At 34.4% G+C, this 17,265-nt stretch overlaps 2 protein-coding genes across 2 annotated transcripts; one reads left to right on the forward strand and one right to left on the reverse strand.

Annotated features, from left to right (window-relative positions):
* Positions 1 to 59: 59 nt before the first annotated feature.
* LOC133181056 (elongation factor G, mitochondrial-like) lies at positions 60 to 12,677 on the forward strand. The gene is made up of 18 exons (XM_061315596.1): positions 60 to 160; positions 400 to 453; positions 1,439 to 1,899; positions 2,026 to 2,142; positions 2,544 to 2,617; positions 3,188 to 3,264; positions 3,534 to 3,688; positions 6,355 to 6,445; positions 6,613 to 6,750; positions 7,026 to 7,127; positions 7,441 to 7,635; positions 8,124 to 8,206; positions 9,575 to 9,644; positions 10,210 to 10,302; positions 10,393 to 10,468; positions 10,740 to 10,808; positions 10,986 to 11,143; positions 12,323 to 12,677. The coding sequence occupies exons 1-18, from the start codon at positions 92 to 94 to the stop codon at positions 12,509 to 12,511; spliced, it is 2,271 nt and encodes a 756-aa protein (XP_061171580.1). The 5' UTR covers positions 60 to 91; the 3' UTR covers positions 12,512 to 12,677.
* A 2,695-nt stretch (positions 12,678 to 15,372) lies between these two features.
* Positions 15,373 to 16,641, reverse strand: LOC133181396 (tRNA (cytidine(32)/guanosine(34)-2'-O)-methyltransferase-like). Its single transcript, XM_061315911.1, has one exon. The coding sequence runs from the start codon at positions 16,584 to 16,586 to the stop codon at positions 15,543 to 15,545; it is 1,044 nt and encodes a 347-aa protein (XP_061171895.1). The 5' UTR covers positions 16,587 to 16,641; the 3' UTR covers positions 15,373 to 15,542.
* Between the last annotated feature and the right edge of the window lie 624 nt (positions 16,642 to 17,265).

Below are 17,265 nucleotides of genomic sequence, written 5' to 3' on the forward strand. Positions count from 1 at the left end.
GTTATTGTATGCGCTTGCGCAAATGAGAGTTTACATCACGCACATGGACCGCAGGTGAATGTCAACTGCGGTAAAAGTCTGACATTAAAAAATGACCATCCTTAAGAGATTTTCGAGTATTCTACATCTATCACTGAAAAATGGTATTCCGATGCAAAAGGTTTGTAGTTTAGATTTGAAACTAACATAATGTAGTTGTTTCTTGTCAAAATGCATTTATGCAATCGTCTAACCAGGATTTCCTCTAAACTGTAATTTACGTAATTCATTAGTTAGAATAATTTATCATTATAACGATGGAACATTCTATCTAGTAATCCATGTACAATTATAGTCGTTACAGGAAATATGACATAGAATATTAGATTGTTTATGTTTAACCATGTGCTATTGTTTTAGTTCACACCATGCATGGCGTGTGCGGCAAGAAATTACTCTGCACGCAAAACGGGGGTAAGTTTTACGACTTGCATTTTACAGATGTTTTAGTATTCTATGTAGAGAAGTGGATAGGCTTTCGCCTACATCCACGACTCTTTGCAAGCCTTCATGTTTTGATGCTGGAAAACGCATAAATTTAGAACCGTTGACGTCCTACACTTCAACTGACATTTCTTCTAAAATATGCCTGAATGTACTTCACAGACATGTTATATTAACAATTTCAACATAAATAAACACAACTGTCTCAAGGAAACCAACCTTTACTTACCGCTAATCCATTTTTACAAGTTCTCCATCCTGGATTTAAATTATGAGCAAGTAACTGTTGAAGGATTAAAAAAAACTATAATTGGGTAAAACTGAAAATATTTGTACAAAGTTATAATGACACAATACAAATCGTCTACTATGTTTAATTTAATGAGACATTATTTCCTCAAGTTTCGTTCAAATTCTTTTGTTCTTTGTTTAAATATTTGTCTGGAAAGATAGTGCTTATATTGTTGAAGAATAAAAGGAAAGATTTTTTTGTGACAGTTGTTTTATTTATGTTGAAATTGTTAATATAGCACGCCTGTTACATACATTCAGGCATAATTTAGACGAAATGTCAGTTGATGTGTAGGCCATCACCAGTTCTAAATTTTTATGTTTTCCAGAATCAAAACATGAAGGCTTGTGAAGAGAAGTGGATGTAGGCAAATTAGCCTGTCCACTTCTCTAAAGAGAATAATGTTTTAGGTTATGACAGGAAATTTATTTCACTTACACGTACCCAAGAATCTCTGCCAAAAAAGTACTATTAAGATCCTGACATTTTTATGAGAGTTAAATATATATATATAATAAAAGTGTTTTGAAAAATAGCAAGAATATTCGAATAAGCAATTTTACCATCAGCATTCATAAATATATACCAAGTCATCATGTGGTATATTATGTCATATTCTTATAAATAATACTACAGAATGCAAATATCATTCTACATTTACAGGATGTAACATTAGACTCTTCAATGATTAGAAACATTGGAATCTCTGCACACATAGACTCAGGCAAAACCACGCTCACAGAGCGTCTTTTATATTACACTGGAAAATTGGCAGAAATGCATGAAGTGAGAGGAAGAGACAATGTTGGTGCAAAAATGGACTTTATGGATCTAGAACGCCAGCGTGGAATCACAATTCAATCAGCGGCAACATATGTGAACTGGAAAGGTACAAACATTAACATTATAGACACTCCGGGGCATGTAGATTTTACAGTGGAGGTGGAGCGTGCTTTACGTGTTTTAGATGGTGCTGTGCTTGTGCTTTGTGCAGTGGGGGGAGTTCAGAGTCAGACCATTACTGTAAATAGACAGATGAAGAGATATAATGTTCCATGTGTGGCTTTCATCAATAAGCTAGATAGAATGGGGTCCAATCCAGTTCGAGTATTATCACAGCTGAAGTAAGCTTCTTTTACAATTTTTCAAATTTTTATAAAGTCATTTCATCACATTAGTTTTAGAAATGTTGAAATTTTTTAAGGGAAATCCGATTAGCCATTGTATTATCTCTTACTCTGTTTTTCTAGGTCCAAATTGAATCACAATGCTGAGTTTGTACAATTACCCATTGGACTGGAGAAAGACCAGGAGGGAATTGTAGATCTCATTGAAATGAAGGCCTTGTACTTTGGAGAGCCATGTGGGTGAGTATTGTATTTCAACATCTTATAGCCAACAGGATATTACTAAAGTATGCATGAAACTGTGTTTTCTTTCGTGATACATTGAAATGTTATAAATTTAGAATATGACAGACAGGGACCATAAAATGTCAAAATACAATTTAGGAAACATTTTTTTTTTATGTATAGAGAGAATTAAACAAAACCCCAGGCTGTGTTTCACTTTGAGAAAAAAAAAATTGTAAACATGAGTTATGGAACAAAGAGTTCCATATTATGTGTATTATGATCATGTTTAGTGGTTTTAGGCATTATGGCAATTTTTTAGTTAGAACTTTGGTTAAAATTGAATCAAATGTTTTAAAAAAAGGTTTGATAAATATCAAATTGTATCCTTCATATTTTGAAATTTTTTCTTGTAGACTAAATATTATTGAAGATGAAATCCCAGCTCATCTGAGAACAGAGGCTAAAGAGAGAAGACAGAAGCTTATAGGTATACAGTCAATTCTCGAATTATCGCCATATGATTCATCGCCATTTTCATAATACCACCATGACATGCCTGTACCTGTGTTCATGTATTTATTTTTATAAATGTGTGTTTTGTTTTAAAACGAAATTAGTGTACATAAAAAACTATTTGATGCATTTTCAAATTTTGAAAATGTGTTTTATATAATACTAAGAAAATAAATGCTAAATGTTTTATTTTCAAGAACAGAAACTCTATTTCTTGTTTCCCAAAAGATGGGAAATTCAATTCATCGCCAAATTCGTTATATCGCCATGATTTCTAAATTACAAAAGGCGGCTGTTTATCGAGAATTAAATGTATGTTCATACCTGTTTTCTGGTATAAAATAAGCAGCCTGCTGAGTAGGAATCAAATTTGGATTGTGATATTTTTCACCTTCAGATAATGTGTGATCTTCTGTCCCTTATGAATGAAGACAATAAACCTTTATGTCCAATTTAAGGCCCAAACAAGTTAAATATTGAGTTTTTAAGTATAAGTTTTATTTAAGTTGTGAATTAACAAACTTGATTATATTTGTGATTGCAGAAGCTGTGTCTAATGTTGATGATGAACTTGGAGAGATGTTTCTAGAAGAGAAAGAACCCACTATTGATGACATCAAGGTACATATATATGATTTTGAAAAGAGGAGTGAACAAATTTGCTGCCTGTGTATGTGCCTTCAGAAATTTTGATCAAATGAATGATTATTCCAAACTTTATAAAGTCTTGTAATGCTAGACATGTATCAAATCTTTTTCTGGATTGACCTCCAGTTTTATGGACTTTTCTTCATTCAGTAGTAGCATATATATGTGAAAAGGAGTATCAGCACAATTAAGTCCTGTTTTGAATTTGAAGTACATATTTTAAAATATTGTATACTGTGCAGGCAGCCATTAGAAGATCCTGTATTAAGAGGGTCTTTACACCTGTATTTATGGGGACAGCTCTGAAGAACAAGGGTGTACAGCCATTACTAGATGCAGTGGTAGACTACCTCCCCAATCCAACAGAGGTTGAGAATATATGTCTCAATAATGCAGAGTAAGTTTAGACAGAAACCAGTTGTAAATTTAATTAACTGTAATAATTAACTACAGTTGAAGTTTGGTATCTCGATTATGGGTATATCGAATACCATGGATATGGTGAACTGATTTTTAGGTCACCTGAGTCACTCAGGTGACTTATTGCTATCTCTTTTCGTCCGTCGTCGTGCGTCGTCCGTCGTTCGTCGGTCGTAAACTTTTGAACATTTTCAGCTTCTTCTCTGGAACCAGCAAACCAATTTCAACCAATTTTGGCATATAGCATCTATGGGTGAAGGGGAACAAAAATTGTGAAATTCGTGGCCCCTGCCCCCCTGTGGCCTGAGGGGTGGGGCCAAAACCATCAAAATTAATGCAATCTTTAAAAATCTTCTTCTTTACTCCTGGACATCAAGCAGTCAAAGTGTTGGCATGATTGTAATAAGCATTGAGCCCTCTACCAAAATTGTGAAATTCATGGCCCCAGGTAGGGGTTCTGGTGATAGGGCGGGGCTATATAGATCATATAATGAAAGTGCATTATTTCTTTGAAAATCTTCTTCTCTACTCCTGGGTATTATTGAAACAAATTAAATACATAGTTATGATAAGCAAGGGTGACTCTACCCAAATTGTGAAATTCATGGCCCCAGGGTCAGGGGTTCTGGTGCTAGGGTGGGGCTATATAGATCATATAATGAAAGTGCATTATTTCTTTGAAAATCTTCTTCTCTTCTCCTGGGTATTATTGAAACAAAATGAATACATAGTTATTATAAGCAAGAGTGACTCTACCAAAATTATGAAATTCATAGCCCCAGGGTCAGGGGTTCTGGTGCTAGGGTAGGGCTATATAGATCATATAGTGAAAGTGCATTATTTCTTTGAAAATCTTCTTCTCTACTCCTGGATATTATTGAAACAAATTGAATTCATTAATTATGATAAGCAAGGGTGACTCTACCAAAATTGTGAAATTCATGGCCCCAGGGTTAGGGGTTCTGGTGCTAGGACGGGGCTATATAGATCATATAATGAAAGTGCATTATTTCTTTGAAAATCTTCTTCTCTACTCCTGGGTATTATTTAAACAAATTAAATACATAGCTATGATAAGCAAGGGTGACTCTACCAAAATTGTGAAATTCATGACCCCAGGGTCAGGGATTCTGGTGCTAGGGTGGGACTATATAGGTCATATAGTGAAAGTGTATTATTTCTTTGAAAATCTTCTTTTCTACTCATGGGTATTATTTAAACAAATTAAATACATAGTTATGATAAGCAAGAGTGACTCTACCAAAATTGTGAAATTCATGGCCCCAGGGTCGGGGGTTCTGGTGCTATGGCGGGGCTATATAGATCATATAATGAAAGTGCATTATTTCTTTGAAAATCTTCTTCTCTACTCCTGGGTATTATTTAAACAAATTAAATACATAGCTATGATAAGCAAGGGTGACTCTACCGAAATTGTGAAATTCATAGCCCCAGGGTCAGGGATTCTGGTGCTAGGGCGGGGCTATATAGATCATATAGTGAAAGTGCATTATTTCTTTGAAAATCTTCTTCTCTTCTCCTGGGTATTATTTAAAAAAATACATGGTTATGATAAGCAAGGATGCCTTTTCCAAAATTGTGAATTTCATGACCCCTGGATCAGAGGTTCTGATATTAGGGTGGGGCTCTATTTATTATATAGTGAAAATGCATGAATGCTTTAAAAATCTTCTCTGCACCTGGGCATATCAGAGGCAAAAAGAGTAAAAGTTTTAATAAGGAAGGGTATTTTTACCAGATTTTTGAACATCGGAACCATTTGATCAAGTGTTCTGGTCCAGGCCAGGGCTCTATTAATTTTTATTCTATTGAGAGGAGTTATTCCCCTTTGCCATTTACTTGTGTTAATTAATCACTGTAAATAATGTACTTGAAAGGTTAATAGAATAGGAGAATTATGCAAGAATTTTTATTGTAAAATACAAAAAGTACTTTCTTAGTTTTAATGATCAGATAGACTTGTAAGTAACAGATAAATAAAAATGAGACAAAAATAACTTGTCTTATTAAATGTTCATCAAAGACCAAGAGAGGCCAATGTAAGAGATTTCAACAAGGAATTAAAAGAGTACAGAAGCACTGATTATAAGTTTGTTTATATACTGTCTGGTGAGAGTGATAAATGGGGAACAGATTAGAACCTAATTGATATACTGTTAATGAACACTAGACTAATTATTTTGTTGATCCTGATCACCCTATTTTTCTTGCTTTTGGGCAACAAAGCTTCACCTTTCCTTTTATTTATACTCTATGGATCCTCTAAATTGTTGTATTATACTCAGGTGACTGTTAAGGCCCTTGGGCCTCTTGTTGAAGTCCCAACCCCTTATTCCTTAAGTACTTTACCCTGGATATCTTGAATCTGGATATCTCGAAAGTTTTTTTCTAATCTCATTGAGTCTGAGATAATGAGGTTTGAATGTAAATATTTTAAGAAACCCTGATATGGAATATGAAGAATTATTTGAAACTTAAATGCACAGTGTACTTTACCATGTACATCTCAAAAATAATGTATAAAGAATCTATTAGTAGCTTTATGAATGTTTGTAGTGTAGCATAACAGATTTATTTATAAGATTTAGGTCTCTAATTTCATTGATATGTCTTTTATTACAGGTTAGATGAACATGGGAATCCAACTAGATTTTTGCTTAGTTCAGAGCGAACAACAGAAAATCCATTTGTTGGATTAGCTTTCAAGCTAGAGGTACAAGTTCAAGTCATTAACATTGCTTTAAGCCATATGGCTTGTTAGACAGTATACTGAAAAGGACTGAAAAATTATAGATTTTAGTCACATCATTAAAATTGTGGATTTATTAATCATTATATTTTGCAAAGCATTTTTTCTCATGTAAGAATTTTATTTATTAGGCTGGGAAGTTTGGTCAGCTGACCTACATGAGAGTTTACCAAGGAGGAATGAAGAAAGGGGACACCATAATTAACACAAGGAACAACAAGAAAGTCCGTGTATCCAGACTGATTCGGATGAATGCAGACGAAATGGAGGTAAAGGACTGCAGTTCATGCCTAGTATTGAATGACATTTCTGAGTAACATATGTATTTCAGATGTGGGTTAATTAAAGATTGTTAGATGTTTATTTGAAGGTTTGTGATTGAACACTGATAACAGTTAATGTCATATAGTGGCCTACTTGGAATGATTTCTGAAAACATTTTTTCAGATTTGTTCCTGTGTTTCATATTCAGAAATGTTAAAATGCAGGAAGGGTCTCATTATATGAGGGGTTTGTGAGAATTTTTTTTCTTCCTCTCCTACAGGACATAACAGAAGCCTACGCTGGAGACATTTGTGCTTTGTTTGGTGTAGACTGTGCAGGAGGAGACACTTTTGTCAACAAGGGAAATACACAGCTCTCTCTGGTTTGTATCAATTATCTATTGAACATTTTTTACTAGTAAATCAAAATATGATTCAGTCTATAACCATGAGTGTGATTTACTCATCTATTTACATCAGGATAAGGAATAAAATTGCTTTTAAGAAAATAAAGTATTGATGTACATTGCCTCTAAAAAGTAGAAGTGGTATTGTTACAAGTATATAAAAATGAAATTGAGCTAGAATATGTTTTGGCAATGTATAGTAAATTTACATGTAGAAATTATGTATATCATTCAATTGCTTCCAATATATAAAGTGTTATAAAATCTTCAGTTTTATGATTTTTTTTAGGAATCTATGTATGTGCCAGATCCTGTTATCTCCATGTCAATAAAACCAGTGGACAAGCAAAACCAGGAAAACTTCTCTAAAGGGATCTCAAGATTCACTAAGGAGGATCCAACATTTAAAGTGGCATTTGACCCAGAGTTGGGAGAAACCATTGCAACTGGCATGGGGGAATTACATCTGGAAATTTATGCTCAAGTAGATATTTTTGTTAATCTTTTTTATTTTAGCGTACATGTAAATGTATATGTACATGTATGCATCTAAATGAATTGTAAAAAAAGGTCTTTTTTATCTCATCTTTGCATGGCTTATACTCCTCCCATTTTCATAGAATGAGTTGTCTGCATTGCACTTATATTTTAAAAGTAATACTTCTGTTATAGATAAAATGAAATTATGATGGTACAGTTTCAGTATTATTTTTAAAGTATAAATCCATGCAAGTATAAGTATGTTACCTGGTAATCAGTACATTGTTTTAGCAGAACATGGAAAAGGTTAACTTGTGGTGCATAATAACTGTTCTGCTCCTGAGCCTTGCATTTTTATTTTTCTTTTCAGGAATGTGGTTTGAGAAATTTTTTTTGTTGTGTCAAATTAAATGCTGGATCTAGATATAGAAACATTTTTCTGATTCCATTTGCATTTTTTTTATGGAACTAAGTTTGTCTCTTCTATCACAGAGACTGGAAAGGGAATACAAAGCCAAGTGTATCCTGGGAAAGCCAAAAGTCGCATTCAGAGAAACTCTTCTGGAACCCGTAGAGTAAGTGGATCACATTTTCAGGGCACATAAAGTAAATGTTCTGAATATTACACAGTACATGTACATAAATGATTTGAAGCATTCATGAATTTTCGATCATAAGAAAAGTTTGCAGATCAAAATCTATAAATATTCATTGGACAGTTTTTTAGCTCACCTGAGAGCTGAAAGATCAAGTGAGCTTTTCTGATCAACCATTGTTCATCCTCCGTCCGTCCATCTAGCTGTCCGTCCGTCTGTAAATTTTTCATCATTTTCAACTTCTTCTCAAGAACCACTGGGCCAACTTTAACCAAAGTTATTACAAAGCATCTTTGGGTGATGGGGAGTTTAAATTGTTAAAATGAAAGGCCAAGCCCCCTGACAAAGGGAGATAATCAAGAAAAGACAAAAATAGGGTGGGGTCATTAAAAAATCTTCTTCTCAAGAACCACTGAGCCAGAAAAGCTGAAACTTATGTGGGAGCATCCTGGGGTAGTGAAGATTCTAAATTGTTCAAATTATGACCCCCAGGGGGTAGGGGTAGGGCGGGGCCACAATAGGGAATCCAAATTTTACATTGAAATATATAGAAAAAATCTTTAAAAATCTTCTCCTCAAGAACTACTGGGCCAGAAAAGCTGAAACTTATGTAGAAGCATTCTGGGGAAGTGTAAATTCTAAATTGTTCAAATCTTGACCCCCAGGGGTAGGGTGGGGCCACAATAGGGAATCCAAGTTTTACATTGAAATATATAGGAAAAAAATCTTTAAAAATCTTCTTCTCAAGAACCACTGGGCCAGAAAAGCTGAAGCTTATGTGGAAGCATCCTGGGATAGTGTAGATTCTAAATTGTTTGAATCATGACCTTCGGGGGTAGGGCAGGGCCACAATAGGGAATCCAAGTTTTATATTGAAAATGGAGGAAAATTCTTCTTCCATGTTCCAGTGTTGAACCACTGGGCCAGAAAAGCTTAAATTTGTTTGGAAGCATTCTGGGGAAGTGTAGATTCTAAATTGTTCAAATCATGACACCCAGGGGTAGGGTGGGGCCACAATAGGTATTACAAGGGGAAAATCTGGTGATGAACAGCAGGGCCAAAGTTACTCAGGTGAGCGTTGTGGCCCATTGGCCTCTTGTTATAGTCGTTGTAAAGTTTTTTTTGGGAAAGGGGGGGGGGGGTACGTACAGTTCTGGCATTAATAAATTTTCAAATAAAACAAAATTAAAGTTTCATAAAAATTCAGGAATTTGAATGATTTCAGTTGTCAATATTAAATGAAACACTTGAACCTGCAATAAATGCAGAATGGATGCAGCATTATAGTGAAGATAATTAATTGTAATTTATTGACATTTTTAAAATCCTTCTTTTTATTTTTCAAAGGTTTGATTATTGGCACAAGAAGCAGTCAGGTGGTAGAGGAGAATATGCCAGAGTTATAGGAACTGTGGAGGTAGGGGAAATTATCTGACGTCCCTTTGTGTGGGTGCAATCACTAGTAAATTTTGAAGATATACTTAAATGAAGTGCATAAATTAAGGGTTTTTAAGCCCAGTTCTTCAAAAAGGAACAGGGATGAGTCTACTTAGATTCTGTCTTATGATATAGTAAATGTATGAGAATATCTAGATAAATTTTTAAGTGGTTTGGGGTCTAGTGTAAAGATATAAGAAATCCCCATGGTTTGTGATGCCTTGGCGACCAAAAAAATTGCCAACTATTATACGTTTTTGAATTGGGGGCAAAGATGTGCCATATTCCTGCTTATAAATGTATAATCCTTTCAGAGTTTAAGAACTGCACTTAACAAGTACTAAAATGTGATTTTGAAAGGATCTATTTCTACAAATTAAAAGGAATGGATTCATAAAACTTAATAATTAATGTAGTTTATTGTACTTCTTTACATGAATGTGATATTTTGTGGTTTATATATATAAGATGTATGAATTCTGACTTGCTGAGTTTGAAGTCAGTAAAATAATTTATGTAAACATACAAATTATTATTTTCCAAAGCCTTTACCTCCAGAAGAAAACACAAAATTGATTTTCCAAGATCACACCCAAGGAACAAATATCCCAAAAAGCTACATCCCAGCTATTGAAAAGGTCAGTCAGTTTGGTCAACACAAAAAATACGATCATAACAATCTTTGTAGCATTTACAGGGTTTTACACGTTTGTCATTTTCTGTTGTAGGGTTTCAGGAAATGTTATGAAAAGGGACCAATAGCTGAACAGAGAGTATCTGGAGTCCTTATCAAGTTGAAAGATGGTAGGAGAAATACTAGGGCACCGGCAGGGCTGTGGCTTACCTTTGATAGCCATGCATTTTAATTACAATGAAGTAGATTTTTTTTCATACAATTCAAAGTCAATAACCTAGTATCTTACATGGGCTCTAAAACTCAAGATTATTTGTTTGATGTGTGTTATAACCTAAGTCCACAGTGTTGACAGCTTATTTACCAACCATGGCTTCAAGAAATTGTTCTGATTCTCACTGATTCATGTGTACATTTGTATAGAGTTTCGATGTTTTACAGGTGATGCCCATTCTGTAGACAGTAGTGACTGGGCATTTGAACAAGCTGCCTTCCAAGCAGGCCTTGACAGTAAGTTTTTATTTACAAAGTGTTCTCTTTATTATGGACTGATAGGTATACAAAACAGCTTAATCTTGATTTTAATGTCCCCAGTACATCATTTGGGAGGGGTATTTCACTATCGACGATAAGGTCACTTATAAAAGTTGAAATTTAAGTTTTTAAGAGTTACTTCCCTTTTTGCAGCTTATACTTACTCCTGGGCGATGTTGGAGCCCGTTATGACGGTTGAAGTAAATGCCCCTTTGGAATATCAAGGTGCTGTATTGGCAGGACTGACCAAGAGGAATGCTATTTTTCTAGGGACAGATTCTAACGAGGGATACTTTTCGTCATATTGTGAGGTAACGGAATAGGTCCAATCAACCATTTTTTGAACATTTTAGTTTTTTTTTTTATTTGAGAATTGATTTTCATATACATACACACGTATTACAGGTGACTCTCGATGGCTTGAACTCCGATCTCTCGAAGTTCTTGATCTCTCGAAGTGAACCTCCAGTCCCGGTTTTTTCCTCTATATAACTAAGTAAATTTACTCCTGATCTCTCGAACTCCCAATCTCTCGAAGTTCTCTATTTCTTGAACCAAGACCTGGGTCCCGTTACACACATTTCATTGTTTTTTACTCTCTATTTCTCGAAGTCTTGATTGCGCATGTATACACGTCAATCAAGCGTAAAATTTATGAAACTTGGACTTACCTGGATAACAGTGAATGCCTGGGGATGGGATGGACGTGTTAATTGGGTGTTCACATAGTTGATACTACACCTGTGAGTCGTCAGAGTGTTGATATAATTAATTGGTTAATTGGTAAATTGTAAACAAGTCGCTTTACAACTTACTTTGACTGGACGAGACGATAATTTTGAGAAAATAATTTAGGGACATGTCAGTAATTTTCCATAGATTATGAACTTTAATGTAATTAGGGTCTACACAATTCAAGTTTGGCAAACATTGCACAAAAAATCCTATCTCAACAATTGAATACCGATTACGAGCAATCTTGTGAAGGACCAATCAAGCCCGGGGAATGGCCAAATCGACATTTGCTATTCAGGTTTCATGTAATCATGAAATGAGAACAAATAAATATTGAAACTTAAATTAATTTATTTATTCAAAATACTATTATTGATGTTGAAATCAAGTTAATTACCTGTAAAATACGAATTGAAACGTGTAATGACATTATCAACGTATACTTCCGCTATGTATAATAGTAGAACAATGATGATCGGAACTGAATATTTCGGATTTTATTCACTTTCTATCTCTCGAACCACCCGATCTCTCGAACTTTTCTTACGGTCCCTTGAACTTCAAGAGATCTAGAGTCACCTGTACAATAAAAAAATAATTATGAAAATACATGTGTTCTGCATTTATAAGCAAATTTGAAAGATTTCTTTTTCTGTAGTAAATAACTAGAGTAGGTGTAATAAATAATGAATTTTAAAGTACATGTACAGTGTAGATGCTTTTGTTTTGACTTTGTAAACTACTTAAACCAATAGGTGCCACTGAATTTGATGTTTGGCTATTCCACTGAATTAAGAACTCTGACACAAGGACAGGGAGAATTTACAATGGAATACAGTAAATATTGTCCAGCTGCCGAGGACACTGTGCGGAAACTCACAGAAAGCACGGAACAGGAGTCAATGAAGAAGGGAACACAGGAGAAAAAACAAAAGAGGAATTGACAACAGTTCTCTTAGTGTTTAAATATTTTTAATTTATAACATTATTTAATCTTATAGAGATTTATTGACTCATAAATTGATGTGAAAGATTTGACATGTCTTGTACATGTACTTTAATGATACTAATGTTGATATATTTGTTGAATGTGATATATGTCATGCAAAAGATGGTAATAAAATGATAAAGTAATGTGTTTGTTTCTCTGCTGGTGTATTTGCTTGTCATTAGTTGTCTCTATTTTGTGGAATATCCTCTTGAAATCCATTACATGTAAAACCGATAAATACTGATATTTTAAAACATTTTTCATTTCTGATTGTTGACATTGGTGTGCAAGAAATAATCAGTAGAAATATTCAGTATTCCTTATAAATGTTATGGTTATCTTACCTGCCCTGTTTGGCACATTGAACATATGAAATGTACATGTATATAAACTTATCTGTTGTCATTTAGATTCCATGTCTATACCACATTGTTTTCTAGTGAAAGGTTTTCCTAAGAAGATGTGCTTCTCATTTTTCAGCTTCTTCTCTGGACCTGCTGAAGTAATTTTGGTATATAGCATTTATGTGTAAAGGGGAACTAATATTTTGAATTTCAGGGTCTCAACCCCTTAAGGTCTGAGGGTTGGGGCCAAAACTATCAAAATAGACAATCTTCAAAAATCCTTCTCTACTTCTGGACATCAAGCAGTCAAACTGTTGGCATGATTAAAATAAGAATTGAGCCATCTAGAGAAATTATGAAATTCATGGCTTCAAGGTCAGGAATATTATTGTTAGAGTTGGGTATTGATCATATACTGAAAATGCATTAATTCTATGAAATTCTTCACTGCTCATAGGTATTTAACAGAACAAAGTAAGTGTAGGGTTATGATAAGCAAGGATGCTTCTATGTAAATTTTGAAACACACAGCCCCTGGACCAGAGCTTCTGGTGATAGGGTGGGGCTCTATTGATCATATACTGGTAGTAAAAATGCATTAATTCTTTAAAAATTGCCTTATCTGCTCCTGGGTATTTAGCAGATAAACTAAATACATAGTTATAATGAGCAAGTGTGCCACTGTCCAAGTTTTGAAATTCATGGCTCCTTTCCCTGGGGATCTGGTGGTAGGGTGGGGCTCTATTGATCATGTAAGGAAATGTCCTAAATCATTGAAAATCATCTCTTCTCCTGGACATCTACAATACCAGGCAAACCAAGTACCGGTACATAGTTTTAATTACATGTAGCAACTATGTTTTTACCATATTTGTGATATTCTTTACCAGTCATGGGTTCTGATGCTAGGGCAAGGCTCTATTGATCTTTAATGATTCTTAGAGAAAGGTTATACTTACCTATGATAATTAATCACTGTAACATAGTTGAAAAGTCACTTGAAAAAAAGAATTATAGTTAATATAAAAGATTTTGTAATGTTTAAGCCTAAAACAAAGAGCAAGAGCCACTTAGGGCCTTGTTCGGCCCTGAGCATTTCTGAAAAATCGAAACTGCTCAGTTTTGGTTGAAATGCGGTATTTATAACTTGGACCACCCTTGGTGACTTTGTATCTATTGAACATGATGTAATTTTCTTTCCAGTCAATGCATTATGACGTCAGAAAATGCGTCATTTTTCCCATATCCTGTAAATTTCCTTAAAAATGGCCAAAAGCTGAGGTATTTTTTCAATATTTCATATAGAGCACAATTAACCTCTGATCCAAAATATGCAATTACATAGTGAAAGATGTATTTCTGAAGATCACAAAACATGTTTAAAATTTTGGATTGTGAGCTGTGCTCATATTTTAATTCTTTGCTGAAGGTAGTCAAATACACGTTTTCTGCAAAATTCAAGACATTGCTTTTTTTCAAATCCTGTTTTCCAATACCTCGATTCTCAAAAAAAAATTTTGTTATAGGAAATGAAAGCACTAAGTCTCTACTTTATTTTGATATATGAAATGGGACAGAGGGTAATAGTCAATTAATTGATATAAGGACAGGGCCATTTTATGTATAAAGTGAACCTAGCTCTTTAATAATTAATAAATAAAGAAGTTTCATAAATTTAATGGTCAGGTAGACAAGTAAATAATAAGAATGGTCTGTGCTGGGTTTCCTCTGTATGTAATGTAGTTTCATGCTCAAGCATTTTTTGTTGTTGTTAAGATTGATGAGGCCAAGATAAATAAATAGTGTTTCCTATTCTAACCTGAGAAAAAATAGGGTAGGTAGGTAGGAAAAACATTTTATTTTATTTTAATTTTTATTGGCAAGCATGCTACCAATTTTCCCCAGGGAAATCGCTGTCAAAACATTTCTGATTATTGTGTATAGGATATGCATTTTCTGAAACGCGGAAGTGATCGAGGATTTCTAATAGTGAAACTGGAATAGTTTACTCCTGGAAAGATATCCGCGGAAAATTTTTTTAGGGTCGGCTCATATATTTTAGGGTCAGTCGGGGAAACGGAAACACACAATTTATTTATCTAGGCCTGATAATGACAAATGAGAATGTAGTTAGTACTGCCATGCATATATAGGCAAGCAAATCAATCTACCTTCCTGAGTTGTTGCACTTTACGAGACTAACTATTACATAATTATTACTAAATTGTCATTTTTGGAATCCTTTACAAGGTTGTATTATACTCAGGTGACTGTAAAGGCCCTTGGGCCTCTTGTTAAGAATTCTTTTTCAAGTAGTCAGGCTCCAGCTGAGGTTATCTTTTACTACTCAGACCTAACCATCTCATGAATTTTATTAAACATACTATGCCAGCACTTGCAGAGAAGTACACACTTATTAGTTAATTTAATATATGTGTACATTTATCAATGATTCTGGGCCATAATGACATAAAGTTGAAAATCTTTATTGTGTCATTTTTGAAAAGCAATAAGCACATATCTCCACATTAGATGATATGTGTTTTATATGGCATAATCAAATGAAAGATTATTAACAAATTTTTATCTTGAACACATGACATTTAATTATGATAAACTAGTGAATGCATGCAATGTGAATTAGCCAATTTGAAGTTCTGATAAATCTTCCATAACATCTTGTTCAGAGCGATCAGTGTTAATATCTTCATCAAAACAATCTGGCAGCGAGTCTATTGGAGAAAGAGTGGTATCACCTCCTGTTTTTTCATTAGCTGCATTTGACAGTTCCTTTTTGGGATCTGCCACTTTAGCTAGTTGATCTGTCTTTCTAAGATGACAAGCCTCTTCGTACGGGGGTCTAATTGGTCCTTGAGTTGGAGGATGGTATACATAGTCCTTGCCCTCTTCTAGATTCAGGGGATAGGTTCTGTCAGAATCAAATCCACTCAAATCTCCACAAGCAAGAAAAGGAACAATAACTCGATTAGGTCCTTCAAGATTGTTGTAATCCGTATCATATTTGTGATCAAGTAAGGGATTTGACATATTTGGAATATAGCCCTCAGGTGGAGAATAATTCTGACACACAACAAAAGCCTCAATACTAGAATTTCTGCTACTGCGGGGCTTGAATATTGAAACAAGTGGGAAGAAAATGCGCAGTTGGGAATAGAGCAAAGTGACATCTTTTCCTCGAAATATCTTAGCAACAAATGTCCCACCAGTGCGAAGTACGTGCGTTGTAATGTTCAAAGCAGCTAGCAGAAGTTGAGCTTGAATGTATTCATCAATATCATGAAGACCTGTTACATCGGGTGCCCCATCACAAACTACCAGATCCGCCTTTTCACCTTCAAAGTGAGATATGATTTCTTGTGCCGTTGACTTCTTCGTTATGTCCCCCTGTAATTGGATCACCCCTGGGATTGGGGCCATGGCTTGCAGGTCAACAGCAACAATCTTGACATCGTCATTTTTACAGTCTCCTCCTCTTAATTTCCTGGCTAGCACTTGACTCCAACTCCCTGGTGCTGCACACAAGTCTACAACTTTCTTCACTCCTTCAAACAAGTTAAAATCTTCGTTTATCTGTAAAAGTTTGAACGCACTTCTCGCCCGCCATCCTTCCTCTTTTGCCAATCTGTAATATACATCACGTTTATCTTTACTGGACTTTCCCATAATGATTAAAACGAAATGGCTTTAATATAAATTTAGAATATCCTTAGTAGCAAAATTCGCTAACTACTAGTACTTGTGCTTTTAGCAAAGCATTCGCCAAGCATTTTCTAGTAATCAGAGTCGCCTATGGTATTTGTTAGCAGAGAATTAAAGCTGTGGAAATTAAGCGCAGGAATAACCTTAAATCGGTGTGTCGAATAACCCAAAAGAACTCAAATGAAACGCATAAGTACACAAAAGGAACTCACGGGGAACTAAATGAACACTTAAATGAAAATTAATGTGATTTATTGGTATAAATAAAGGTTTTATGGCTACGACATTTTCTTTCTTTTATAATTTATTTATACGATTGTGGAATATAACATTCAACCAGACATTATCAGTCACAATCAATTACAACTTACATACAACCAATAAGTTAATAAATATTCCATCAGTATGCATATTCTTTAACTTAAGGACATACGCAGCGTACCTTACCTACTGATAATTTTTCAAGATATTCTTAATTTAAGATTATAGTGCCATCAGATGTTCGTAGAAAAAGAAATACTTGGGGTTTTGAAAAGATATCAACTGATGAACATTCTTGTATAATTCAAAGAAAATATACAAATATTACTAACCATATATTCTAGGTGTTTTGTTTAACAGTTTAACCAAACTTGTTTTAGAA

The sequence above is a fragment of the Saccostrea echinata genome, unplaced genomic scaffold, assembly GCF_033153115.1.
Source record: "Saccostrea echinata isolate AGI-Se365-2 ecotype Australia unplaced genomic scaffold, CSIRO_AGI_Sech_v1 ptg000008l, whole genome shotgun sequence".
In the NCBI taxonomy this organism is placed as follows: domain Eukaryota; kingdom Metazoa; phylum Mollusca; class Bivalvia; order Ostreida; family Ostreidae; genus Saccostrea; species Saccostrea echinata.